This window comes from Clarias gariepinus, chromosome 7, assembly GCF_024256425.1.
Source record: "Clarias gariepinus isolate MV-2021 ecotype Netherlands chromosome 7, CGAR_prim_01v2, whole genome shotgun sequence".
Lineage (NCBI taxonomy): Eukaryota > Metazoa > Chordata > Actinopteri > Siluriformes > Clariidae > Clarias > Clarias gariepinus.
The window spans coordinates 27,962,907-27,977,212 of NC_071106.1; the positions used below are offsets into that span (position 1 = coordinate 27,962,907).

General features: G+C 39.4%; 1 protein-coding gene across 1 annotated transcript; it reads right to left on the bottom strand.

The window, feature by feature from the left end:
• Window positions 1-63: 63 nt before the first annotated feature.
• Window positions 64-9,196, bottom strand: LOC128528302 (uncharacterized). The gene is made up of 7 exons (XM_053501092.1): window positions 9,060-9,196; window positions 5,964-6,090; window positions 4,782-4,875; window positions 3,855-3,982; window positions 1,639-1,781; window positions 1,046-1,243; window positions 64-250 (listed from the first exon to the last, which is right to left on the bottom strand). Exons 1-7 carry the CDS (start codon window positions 9,068-9,070, stop codon window positions 142-144), a joined length of 810 nt encoding a protein of 269 aa, XP_053357067.1. The 5' UTR covers window positions 9,071-9,196; the 3' UTR covers window positions 64-141.
• Window positions 9,197-14,306: the final 5,110 nt, after the last annotated feature.

The window sequence follows — 14,306 nt, forward strand, 5'->3', positions numbered from 1 at the left end:
GGAAAAAATAGATTTCTTTAATTTGCAATACAAACTTTACAAACATTATCATTGCTTGTACAGTACAACAAAAGAGAGCATGGCTTTTGCTTCTTTCTGTCCATTAGGCTGGATATCTTGTCTTAAGATCTGCTGCCAATGTCACAGAATGATGCAAAGCCTGGAGGATTCAGAAAATGGAGGCACCGAATCTTCTGGCAGCTTAGGGATGCCATCCAGGACTTTGAGTTTTGGCAAATAAAAGAACACACTGTAGATGGACAGAAATATAATTGAGGTCACTCCCGCTGAATCAGATTATACTGTATATTAAGTTAAAAAAATTATAATAATGTGGAAAAAAACAAATGTACGCAACAATGACCCAAAAGCTGGCCAACACATTTTGCCTTAACATTTTTGTTGAAATAAAACTCCTTATATATAAATAAAAAGATCCACATATGGCTATTTTAGTATTTTTATTTATTTTAGTTGTATGATATTGCTGATTGTCAAATAAGTTTTGGTAAACCGGTGTTGATTTATTTTCTATAACAGCAGTGCTGACAAAATTTCTGGCTGCTGGGCAAATTATGGGTTTATATACTATATGACTAAAAGTTTGTAGACACATGACCTTCACACCAATATGTGCTTATTGTGCTTATTGTACAGGTACGTCCCATGCCAGATTTAGTCGCCCTTTGCTGTCATAATAACCTACACTCTTCTCCTCTCCTCAGCCACAAGAGCATTTGTGAAGTCAGACACTGGTCTGTTTGCAGGTCACTTGAGTTCTTTTACTCCAACCTTGGCAAAGGTCCTAATGGACCTTGCTTTGTGCACAGTGCTTCTAGCTTCTATAATGTCCTAATATGCACTAACAAGAGTTGCAGGTGTTTCATCAAATGTAGATATCATATATTATGCTTATTATGCTTTGTGGGATGATTGATAAATTGTCAATGGAATACTGGAGAATAAATCTTCTCACATGAAACATGAGGAAACAGGATTATTGTGTAAAACTACTGGAGCGTTAACAAAAGTTCCCTTTTCTTACCGTGAGCGGTAGTTCTCCAAGAACTCACAGGGGTTATGTCTAAGGGTAAGTGTGTGCAGCGGTGTGTGTTCCAGCAACTTCAGTTCTGCCAGGCTGCTGATGTTGTTCTCAGATACACACAGGTGCTCAATTGCAGGAATCTTTGGCAGCTGAGCGAGAGACTTCAAGTGATTCCTGTGCAGGTTCAGGCTTTTACATCTACAGAAGATAAAATGAGCACTTATTGTATGTCGACTGTGGGCAAAATGTATGTATGATATGATTTCAATATTTTTTCCATTTAGCTGCTTCCCAATTTACTAATTCTCAATGTTTAATTCAAACTTTGCCCATTGAACCTACTATATTTAGTTGTTTTGTTTTACACCTTTTTTGTGCTATACAGTATGTATGCGTGTACTGTGGTTCCCTGCGAGTCTAGGTACAGGATACACATTCCCCACCTGCTAAATGCCAGGATACCAAAGAAAATACTGACTAAGTTAACATCAACACGCATATGTTGCATTTGACTAGACGTCATTATTTCTAACCTCATGAAACAAGACATAATTCCATGTAAGTCGAATGAATCATTTTAAAATCACACACACCTTGGCAGTCGGATAAAACTGAGGTCACACAGTGCATTGTCCACCAGCTGCAGGCGCTCTACTCTGATAAGCCTTCTTAGGATGCGTCTGAAATTTTCCAGCTGATATGCATCTCCCAGATCCTGGTAGGACAGATTCAGTTCCTATAGATGAAATCAAATTAAACGGAACTTTATTTTACCATGACAGGAGAACCTTAGAAGGTATAGAAAATGACCACTAACTAAACTGTTTATCTCAGTGATGTTATCTGTGGACTTTAATTACGGTAAATAACACAATAAACATTAGACAGCACTAAGGCATTCAGTATGTATTACATGATAAGGAAATATTCAAACCTACGTTTTGAGTCATCTTAAGCTAATGTTGGTGGAAATGCTATAAAATGACAAAAAACATTTAAAGTCAACCTCTTGCAAAAAGTGATGAGGTAAGCATACTGCAGACAGATGTGCTACATAAAGATATGGTGGGACTACAACTCCCGTATGCCTGTGCATGTGGAGATGTAGATATCCTAACAGCAGTTCAGTATACTATTCATTTTTCATGCAATATCAGGATTAATATAGACATGCAAACCCTGAGGAGAACAGGTAAGGGGTAAAAGTAAAAAAAAATAATAATAATAACAGTGAATTTTTTATATTTAACTGATATATTGCTCATTGATCACTGGTAATCATGTACATAACAGCAGATCTTTCTATCCTTTATATTCGTCCATTCTTCCTCTCATAAACAAATCAAATCCCTGCATTTTGTTTGCGTTTTCCTCTATTTTAAAACAGTGGCATCTCTAAGGCATATAATTAAATGATGTTAATAATACACCAATCTGCTATAATAATAAAAGCCATGTCACACTTTGTCATGTTTCTCAATTTCTTTGGCATTGTGGCATTATTCTGTTAAAATATATCATGTGGTTAGGGACTACCTCTGCCATAAACTTCAGCTAAGTGGTATGTCTCAAAGTGACACCACATAAATGCCAGGACCCAAGGTTTTTCAGTATGACATTGCCCAAAGCATCACACTGTCATTTAGACCCATCACAATTTGGCTTGTGTCAGAATCACTCACATCCTTATGCTTGCCCATTTTTCCTGTTTGCCCATATCAACTTTGAGACCTGCTCGCTCACATTCTGCCTAATACAGTATATCTCACCACTTGACAGTTGTGTAATTAGACAATCAATCACACTGATGAACTCAAAATATTCTCCATTTATCCTGACATTAAAAATATATATATATCACCCTGCAACTTTCAAGCAGTTGAGATGAAAGGACAGGCCAAAGGAATATTAATGATAAATGGGTAGAAAGGGTGAGGATTCAGTGGTTGTCTTTATGTATCTGTAATAGTGGAGAAGTTATATAACACCTAAGTGCTTCTCAAAGACTTCACTTTTTTTATTTTATTAAGAGATACCATGCAGCATCATGTGAATGTAGGCAGCTCTGCTATTAGCATCAAGTAAATAAAATGGAAATAAGGCATAAATTAAAAAAAGACACATATAAATAAATGATGATATAATCAACCAATACCACAAGAGAGGGGATGCTGTTGTACTGAATATCAACATGGCTGTGATGTGGTTGCAGATATCAAAGTCATGTTGTACGTGATCATGGATTTATTGCAATATTTCTTTTATACAAAAGATTATGATTTGTTAATTTAACCACTAATTTTGCTCTGCCAACACACAACTTTCTGCGATTGGCGGAACTACTGTAGTGTTAAGCAGACGGCTAACAGTTAGTGTAATTAACGATCGTTAGAACACCTGTGATGCAGCGTGATACAGTACATATAGTCAAACACCCCAGTGATGTCATGCTCTTTATCGTCACTCATGGAATGTCCAATCTGATTACTCTGCCTCAACTAACTGTTTTATAGTAATAATTTTTATATCTAAAACTGAATAACGAAAATGCTAAATAAAGAAAGCTTTTAGTATTTGATTGTATAAATATATAGTTATTAAAAAATGTCTGTGCATATCCATGTCATGAGAAACAGAACCTGCTTTGCATTTGTATTTATCTTGAGAAAGTTCCATCTTTTCCCATAAATTTATTCTTTGGGGCTGTTTTTCTTACTGCTAAAAGAGCCAAAGTACATATTCAGAGTGGCATAAAGACTGTGTGTGTGTAGGTGTGTGTGTGTGTGTGTGTGTGTGTTAAACATCTCACCGTACAGTTTTCCCAATTCTCCTGCAGCCTCTCCTCCCATGTCTGCTTGTCATGTTGTTCTCTCTTCCTCCTGCTATTCCTGTCAAAGATCTGCTGATTCCTAGAAGCATGGTCATTTTCTGCAGGCCCTGTTTAATCAGGTCATCATATTATCTTATAATAAAATATTGAATATAATACATTAAACAGTACTGTGCAAAAGTCTTGAGCCACCCTTTATGTCTTTATATTAAATTAAATTACATGATGTAGATTAAAATAAAGAAATAGAGAAATGGGAACAAATGTTTTACTGTGACTGGCTGAAAAGCATCACCAGTATACTAATCACCGACCTGATCATCTGTCATCATCTACACCTGCCTTGAGATGCTTTTTGTAGGTCACTGTGTGGCTTATCAATCTCAGGTTGTAAGAAATACCCTGCCTGTCTTAAATTTTTAAGCCTGATCAATTTATGGGAAAACAACACAATATTAACGACACAAATAAACCCATCCTTGTGATGAGCTGTCATCTGTAAAACTATTCATTTGTATGTAAAAGCTCTTGTATGGGTTAATGATGATGTAATGGTGTAGAGCATTTTGACAGCTAAAAAACAGTCGGTAAACAACACCCGCTATAATTTGTAGCCTACTCTGCGGCTCTCAGTGTCCTTTCTCTGACCACTTTTGGTAGGTACTAACCACTGCAATACAGTATACCACAAGCCCTGCTGTTTTGGATATCCTCTGACCTGATCGTTTAGCCATCAAGGTTTAATCCTTGCCAAATTGACTCCTTCAACCACACATCAACATATACAAAACATCTCCCTCTCTTCTAATACCTAACATATCCCTCTCCCTTAAACTAGTGCCATTTTAACAAGATAATCAATGTTATGATTGATCTGTAGAGAACTAAAAGGATTAGAGCTCTTACCCTCTCTGACTCTTGGGCAGGCTAGCTGATCTCCACAAACATCAGATTCCTCAATCTGATGCCATGATGTAAATCGGAATCGACTGGATGGCAGCTGAAAAAAAGAAATCAGGTGGAATAAAGACAGAATGTGACATTTAGTACACGGGGGAATGAAAATCTTGAAAACAAATTTGCTGAAAAAATACTTGCAGTGGGACCTTGCTCACTTTGCTGAAATTGAGCCCCCTGAAGGTTTATACACTGAGGACAGTATAAAATGTGGCTTGGTGCTTCTGCAATATACACTCTCAATGCAATAACAATCAGCATGCTTGCAAACTGTGTCTGGGACCCATAATAACTGTATAAAAAGAGTGTGAAATGGAGGAAATTATTGCGCATAGTGTGGCCCATACTTTTCCTCAGACTGCTGGTGAGTGTACAGAATTTAAGAATAAATGGATGGTGGAGTGTGTTCAAATAGATTGTAAAGCAGGGCCATTCAGACTGTCAATTTGCTTCCTTTGATTATTAATGATAAAATGGCTATGCACTGGGTGAACCTATTCTAGAGAGGGATCGACTTCACATTTACGGTGTGTCTGAATTCACGGACCAACTATGGATAGTAACCTGATCTACATGGATGACCCTTTACACTAACATAGTGTAGCATGACGCTGTACTCAAACCAAACAAACTTGCACTATTAGATGGGCTATATAAAGTTCATTGATTTCATTTATATAATAGAGGCTCTGACAATAGTTCTAGCTGTAACATAATTTTCATTTTTATACTGATGTTGTTTTATACTGATTGTTCATCTTAATATGTTATAAAAAAAATTTATAGAAATGCTGTGTTATTTACCAAAGACAAATGTGTGATCATTTATGGAGCATCAGAGCTTTGTAAGCCAGTACGTTTCCAACAAGGAAGCAAAGTCTTAATATTTCTGAACAAATTTTTTGAGATGCAAATCTTGGGCTGCAATGTTTTGTGTGAATGGTATAATTTGTTCCAAACATACAGAACTCATATAGAGAATTTAAGAATAAATCAAACATTAAGTGACTGATTAGAGGGCTCAGTTACATACAGTGTAAGTCGACACCACATGTAGGTATAGGAGATGACAATTATGCAAGGACAACCAACAAGCAATAGTTTTTGCAACCCCAATGTGTAGTGGCTTACTGGAGTGGCGACGATACCAGAGTCTGTTGTGTGCTCCACTGAGAGAGTGTGTGTATCACTGAGTTCAGAGTAATGGGAAGAGTGTGATTTGGGGAGACTGTCACTGCTGGTGTTCACTCCTGATGAACTAAATTGAAAAAGAAAAAGAAAAAAAAAACAACAGAACATAGCATAAGATGAGTGGAACAACATTTTTTCTTTTAAATAATTTTTTATGTTGTTGCAACCTGAAAAATGTGATGTACTTAATTATTTAAAATCCCACTTTCACCTTTATTAATGAAGGGCATTAATTGTTTTTAATCTAGGAATCTGCAAGAAGTTTTGCCAAATTAGTGACTTTGTTGCTAGAGTTTGTTTTTTATTTAAAAAAGAAAACTGACAAATGTTGACTTTCTTTGAGCTGGCATGAGTGACTGTGCTCAATTTCAAACTGTAATGTTCTTTGGCTCAATTTACAGCTTCTGGTTATACAAGTTGTGAGAACATGTTTGATCGGTGGGTAAGATTGCACTTGTCTTTTTTTACATTTTACATTTTTTGTCCAATTACTAATCACTGATGCACCCATTGTCTGATCACTAATCACGTTATGCATAAAGACCAATCACTAACCAATCACTAATCATCGTTGTGCCCAATAAACAACCACTAATCACAGTTGTTCCCCATGACCTATCACTGATCACTTTATCTCAGTGACTAATCACTGATTTGTCACTGAGATAAAGTCCATTGTGCCCAATGAACAATCACAGATGAGCATTGTTTAAAGCAACCAACCGCTGATCAACTTTGTATCCAACACTCCGTGATAAGCATTGTACCAAGTGATCATTTACTGATTACCACTGTTCCCAACAACTGCTGACTGGTCACTGTTGTTCCCAGTACCCAAAAAGTGATCACCATGTTTCCCAGTGACTAATCGCTGAGCATCGTTTGATTGGTCACTGATTGACATTTTATCCTACAGCAATCATTGCTCACCACTGTTTTTCATCAACCACTCACTGATTCCCATTGTTCCCAATAAACAATAATTGATCACCATTCTACCTAATGACTGATCACTAAACACCACTGTTCCCAAAGGTCACTGATCACCATTATTCCCAAAAATGGGAACACTGAACAATGAACACTGACTAACACTGAACCACTCACTGTTTTTCTCCCATGACCAATCATGGATCATCTTTGTTTACAACTGATCACTGACCACTGTTATACCCATTGACTGAACACTATGTACCCAACAACTAGGAATGTTAATGATTAATCATTAATCCATTAATTGCCATCAAAAAATGTAACTGTTATAAAATGTATTAACCGATAATGTTTGTTTTGAAGGTCACATTGCTCTTAACTTGTAAACCACAAGAGGGTGCCCTTGCAGTTCAAGTGATGCGCAGTACTGGATATTATATTTTTAGATGCCTCCTTTATTGAATGAGGACAGAGAGACAAGAGCAACATTTGATGGCATTACTATTTTTGCATTAATCATTTTTTTTCTATAATTGTTGAGATTGTACTGCTAGAGCTGTTTAAATAAAACTTGGCAAAAAGTGCATCTTTTTAGCATTAATTATTAATGATTAAATGATCATTGATCGTTAACATGTTTAGCTATGAGTTAAGAAAATTTTTACATTTGCAACCTTACTAATGAAGAATTGCAAATCATTGTTGTTCCCAGTAAACAATTGATAATTATCATTATTTCCAAAGAACAATCACCAGTCACCAGTGTTTCCACGGACTAAGCACTTAATCACCAGTATTTCCAATGATCAATTACCAATGTTCCCAATGACCAATCATAAGTGTTCTCAATGACCAATTACCAGTGTTCCCAAGGGCCAATCACTGATCGCCATTCCATTCCTAGTAAACAATTGCCTTATTATTGTCAACAAACAATTACTGATCACTATTGTTCCTGATGTCCAGTTACTATGTTCCTAAAACCAATCACCATTGTCCCCAATGATAAATCATAAGCGTTCCCAATGACCAGTTACCAGTGCTCCAAATGACAAATTACCATTATTCCCAATAACCAATTACCAGTGCTCCCAATGACCAATCATCAGTATTCCTAATGACAACTTACCAGTGTTCTCAATGACCAACCAAACTGATCACCATTGGTCCCAATAACACAGAACACAGCCATTTGTACTTTTTTGAAATTTCACACATGATTTATCCAAGATGTATTTCATTTATCTTCTGATAAACACTATTATTTAATATTCACTATTATGTTGATGCTAATAGTTAATATTCTGTGCCAGTGATTGACATTTATGAAATAAAATAAATAGCAATTTATGGAATCATTAAATTGATTAATCAATCCATGAATTAATCCAACAATGCATGCTTGCATGAAATGAAATTGCATTGTCATCTTGTATACAACATCCTGTATCCTTGACTGAGATTTTTTTTTTTTCTTCTTTTTACCTTTGGGAGATAATTAATAAATTACTGTGTAAAGGTTCCTGCTTGCATGCAGAAATGAAGCTCTCTTCGAGGACCTGAAGAGTTAAATAAACTCTTGTCTGCTGAGCAAAATCTTCTTCTGGGAGATAATGACTGTATAAATTCTCAGTATGACAGTTACATTACCATATAGTGATTATAATGTAATAACCACTAATTACAGTGTGTGCAGTCTGCACCTCGGTGTGCCGTAGCTTCAGCAGGGTTCTTGCCTGTGGTTTTGAGCATCAGGTGTAATCCCTGTGTAACAGGACGCTACTAGATTGAAATTCTGTCCTCCTTCTTTAAGGTTTAGGTTACCCTGACCTCTGACCTCTTCACCTGATTAAAGCGGTAGAGCCACATAGCAATAAGACAGGTGCCATTGTTTGTGTCATTCTTTAATAAATTATTCAGAAAAATAAATACAACATTTATTATTTATACTGAATGACATTATTTTATTTATTTTTTGTTACTAGTAAATTCCAAATAAATTTACAACACTTTAGCCAAAATAGCTAAGGGGAAACGTACACATAAAGATATAAATGTGAAATATTATCGAAAAAGACCACACAAAATAACTAACTGACTTACCTTTCGGACATGTCCGCCAGTCGTAGTGAATCCCTTTGGCATTTAAATCGCGAAGAAAAACTTTGTTTAACGCGGAGAGCGTTTGCTTTCCCATTGGGACTGGAGAGCTGCTCCAACCACGAAATGGCGCCTGGAGAGCGTACTTGTTGCTAGGCAACGCTTACTTCTGTGATTCGGGTCATGGCTGGATAGTGACCCCGACTGCGCGTGCTGGATTACCTGCTTGTGACCACAGTGTGGTTTGGTAATATGACATCCGGGTACTTCTCTTGCACAGAGTAGTCTACTCTACTAACTAGAAATCAACTGCCTTTATCCCTGAAATACCTTTATCTTGCTTCAGGTTTTATATATATATACTAAACTAAAAATGAATACTTTTTAAAAATTTGTAAAATTAGTTTCAGTTACTTTAACTGAAAAAAAAAAAATCTGAAAATCAATTGCTTAATAAACAAAAAATGAAACAAACAAACTAACTAACTAATTATAATTTTAATGTATTTAAAAAGGATCATCGTGTCTACATTCACATTAATCATTAAAATGTGTAAATGCATCTGGAAAATGCACTGATTTATTATTATTGTTTATTTTTAAGGGCCAGATGTTGCCCTTTTCCCTCCACCCTTTTGTTCTTCCTGATGCTAATTTTGTAGTAATTGCTGATCCACATCCAAGTCAGTCATTCATTTTAGATCCTATTTTAGAATTTGGAATAGTGACAGGAAAAATAGGGGGGGGGGGGGGGGTTTGGTCAATGACCATCATAACATCTGAAATGTAATTTAGAGCACTACATATGGTGCTGTAGTCATTACCACTGTGGCCTCGTACCTCCAGGATAGAGGGTATAATTACCACCTCAGGTGTGTGTGTGTGTGTGTGTGTGTGTGTGTGTTGCTGGAGTTTGGATTTTCTCCCCATGCTTGGTAGGTTTGCTCCAGTTTTTTGGACTGTTGAAGGAAATTTGAGTTCCTGGAAGAACTGAATGCCATACTGCCTATAGTGTGTGTGCGTGCCCTGCAATGGATTCTACCTCACCTTCCAGGATCCAGGATCCAGGCCCAGACTTCTGCAACTCTGTATACAATATGAGCAGTATAGACTATGAAGGAATGAATCATTTTTTTATTCACTTAGAAGTGTGTGTTTAATACATTTCTAAAAAATCATTCTGTCTTAGATAAGTCATAAAAAAATTGATTTAGAGACTGAATGATATTTAGGAAGTGATTGTGGGCATACTTCATTTTGAATTTCAAAAGGTCAGTTTCGAAGCATGGAATTCAGATTTTTAATTGCTGTTTTGCAAATCCCACTGCAGATTAAAGATCAAATTTTCAAATGTTACTGTTGATTGATGCATTCGTTCATTCTTTCATTCATTCATCTTTATTAACTATTTAACCTGATTGGGGTCTGTGTGAATCTATCAAGGTGCACTGGGCAAATATAAGGAATAGTAAACGCGATACACAAATTTACATAATCCCCAGGTGCTGTACAGTGATAGCATTCACAGATAAAAAATTGAAAAATCAGATAAAAAAATAATTAGATTCACATTATTGCAAACACTTTTCAATTTATTATGACATCTAGCTCCATGCCAGGTGTAACAATCCAGCCTGGTCTTTTATCTGCTCGACTTTCATAAGTCATACAAAAAGCACATGAAGGAATGCTGTAATACTTTGTAAAGTCTTGCATGTTGCCTTGTGTTTCTAGTTCTGAACCTTGTTCTCTGCATAGCTACTCTATGATTTTTTTTTCAAATGTTTCCTTTATCTTGCCTCTTTATGACACTGTACCTGTATTACGGTATTTTTGACCTTGTCCCTTTTTTTTCATTGGTGATTTGTACATATTGTATTTTGTTTAAACATTCGTTCATTATGGATTTCCTGGTATTGACCCTGTCTGTTCTGACGCAGATATGCTGTACACATGGGTTTCTATAGGCCTACCTTTTCCCATTGTTAGCTTCCATTACACTAAGACTCATTTACAGTAAACCTTATTTTTTTTAAAAAATAAGGTTTACTGGCGGACGCGGACGCCGTTTAGAGGTGAGGCAGCTGAGGGAAGCAGGTTCCCACGCTCCGACGAGGAAGTACGGGCCAGGGAGGTAGGGTACATCGGAGGCGAACGGGAACAAGAGCCCGAGGAGGAGCGAGGTAAGAAGGAGGATGGGACCCGGGAACTGCTCAAGTTCTGGGCAGAGGTGAATGGGGAGCGCATTCGGGGCCTGCAAGAGCAGGTGGAACAGCTCCAGCACCTGCTCATCCGACTCCACGAGAGCCAAGCAACAGGCTCTGAGCTTCCTCCTTCTCAGCCTCTCATGGACAGCGAGGACTTCGCGCTTCTTCCTCCTCCGCCGCCTCTCCTCGACAGTGAGGACGTCGCGCATCCTCCGCTGGACAGCGAGGGTTTCGCGCTTCTTCCTCCTCCGCCGCCTCTCCTCGACAGTGAGGACGTCGCGCATCCTCCGCTGGACAGCGAGGACTTCGCGCTTCTTCTTCCTCTGCCTCCCAGCTTCGAGGACATCATGCCAGCTCCTCAGCCTGGCCTCGGGGACGTCACGCTTCTTCCCCCGCCTCCCGGCTTCGAGGACATCATGCCAGCTCCTCAGCCTGGCCTCGGGGACGTCATGCTTCTTCCCCCGCCTCCCGGCTTCGAGGACATCATGCCAGCTCCTCCGCCGCCACCGCCCAGCTCAGCGCACGCCGCTCCAGCTCCGCCGCCGCCGCCCAGCTCAGCGCACGCCGCTCCAGCTCCGCCGCCGCCGCCCAGCTCAGCGCGCGTCGCTCCAGCTCCGCCGCCGCCGCCCAGCTCAGCGCACGCCGCTCCAGCTCCGCCGCCGCCGCCCAGCTCAGCGCACGCCGCCCAGCTCAGCGCACGCCGCTCCAGCTCCGCCGCCGCCGCCCAGCTCAGCGCACGCCGCTCCAGCTCCGCCGCCGTCGCCGCCCAGCTCAGCGCACGCCGCTCCAGCTCCGCCGCCGTCGCCGCCCAGCTCAGCGAGCGCCGCTCCAGCTCCGCCGCCGCCCAGCTCAGCGAGCGCCGCTCCAGCTCCGCCGCCGCCCAGCTCAGCGAGCGTCGCTCCAGCTCCTCAGCCGCCGCCGAGCGTCGCTCCAGCTCCTCAGCCGCCGCCGAGCGTCGCTCCAGCTCCTCAGCCGCCGCCGAGCGTCGCTCCAGCTCCTCAGCCGCCGCCGAGCGTCGCTCCAGCTCCTCAGCGGCACCTACCCTGCTCGCGAGAGGGGATCGACCGGCTCGGTGTTGGGGGTCCAGACTGGGACCGTTGGGGAGGGAGTCCGGGTCCTCCGGTAACGCTCCGGAGGAGCGTTTTTTAGGGGGGGGGTACTGTAACGGTTAACCCCTAGAGGGCGCCAAAGCGTCTGGGTTTGTTTATGTTGTAGTTTTTGTTTTAGTTGGACCTCATGTCCCAGACTGCACCTCGGTCAGGTGACATAAGGATTCACCTGAACCGAGGTAAGGTAATTACGTTTATTATAAAGAGCCTGACTGAAGTTCAGTCAGGCGTCTAGCTTTTGTTATAGTTTTATAGTTTATGTCGGTGTGGTTTTTGTTTAAGGTTAAAGCGTCAAACGTGCTCAGAGAAAAGAGCTTAGGTTTTGCTTTGTGTTTTGACTTGTCAATAAAAACCTTTATTGAAACGCCAGCTCGCCTCCAGCAATTATGCCACTAAAACACACACGCCGGCATCATGACACTTATCTATCTATCTATCTATCTATCTATCTATCTATCTATCTATCTATAAGAGATGAAACATGAAACATATTCTTTTGTTATTGCTATGATCTTGCAGTAGAGAGCTGTTCAGTGACATTGACTCACAAAATTAAATTAGAAGAGTGTGGCATGCTTTTAAAATATTATGTACTGCTTGGGTCAAAATGATGAGGTCAAAATGATTCATGGAAAATCTTCCTGAAGAATACATGGCATAGTTATTTAATAGACAGGAGAGAAAGAGATGTATTACAGAGATGATGTTTAGCTGATGGTACCAAGGTGAAATACAAGTTCATCGGAAAAAAATAGAATATCATGGAAAAAAATTAATAAGTATTATTATTGTTGTTGATATTATTATTATTATTATTATTATTATTTTAACAATCAATAATAATTAAAAAAGGCAAGCATTCATATATTCACGATTCATTCCACATTAATTATCAATTACATACCAGTAAATTGGTGACAGGATCCTGGTGACAGGATCATCTATGCCCAGAGAAACCAAAGGTCAGCCTGGTCTGTCCAATAGCACAGAAAAACCTATGCAGCACAAATCATCAAAAAAGTCAATGCTGTCCATAATAGAAAGGCACCAGAACACCCGATGCTCCACAGCTGGTTGTGCACAGGAGCCAGCAGGCAAAGAGCCCAAGTGGCCAACCTAGCCCGCAAATTCCCAGATTTCAATCCAGTTGAGCATCCATAAGATCCATCAGACAAGGAGGCCCTGCTCTACAACCCAAATGATCCCCTGCAAAATACACATCAGTTTATTCCGAATAAAGTTGCAGCGTTCCAAATCAATGTTGCTGCCTGCATTCTGTATTACTTGACTAATTAACAACAAGCAATATCAGGTCCTATTTCATATCAAACGTTTTATTAAACTTGCATATGTCATCCTTTAATCTCACCCACACCATCATAAAAAAAACCAACAACAACAACTCTATTTTATATTTATTTATTTATCCTTCCTCCTTCAAGGTTGCACACTTTTATCATTCATCCTCGTACGTCATGCTTCACCCTTCAAGCCTGTGCCCATCATCCTTCTGTCTGTGACCTTGCATAATTTCAGTCTATCACATTGCTCAAACATTTCCTTAAAAGCTGCCTTGATATTCTGCAGCACAACAGAGCCAAATACAGCTCCTCAGCTGGCAGTAAGCTTTAGTGATTCTCTGATAACAGATGGTTCAGTCCCTCATGATGTTTGATTAGAAATATTAAATCCACTGATCTTTAAATATAAATGATTAAAAACAGAGAAGCACTTGGCCATTAAGTGATACTGAATTTAATTATATTTTGTATGCAGTATAGGCAATATTTTCTCAGTTTAATGACTTCTAGGGTGAACGATAATAAAAATCTACCGATGTTTGTGTATTCATGTGTGTCTGCTATTTATGAAAATGTCATCAGAGATTAGACTTCATCACACGTCCTTTAAGCTCGTAGCGCAAGATAACAAAA

Coding starts and splice junctions, on each gene's coding strand:
- LOC128528302 (XM_053501092.1), bottom strand. Junction 1,782..3,854: donor AGAATTGGGAAAACTGTACG/GTGAGATGTTTA, acceptor TTTCATCTATAG/GAACTGAATCTGTCCTACCA. Junction 1,244..1,638: donor AGTTTTATCCGACTGCCAAG/GTGTGTGTGATT, acceptor TATCTTCTGTAG/ATGTAAAAGCCTGAACCTGC.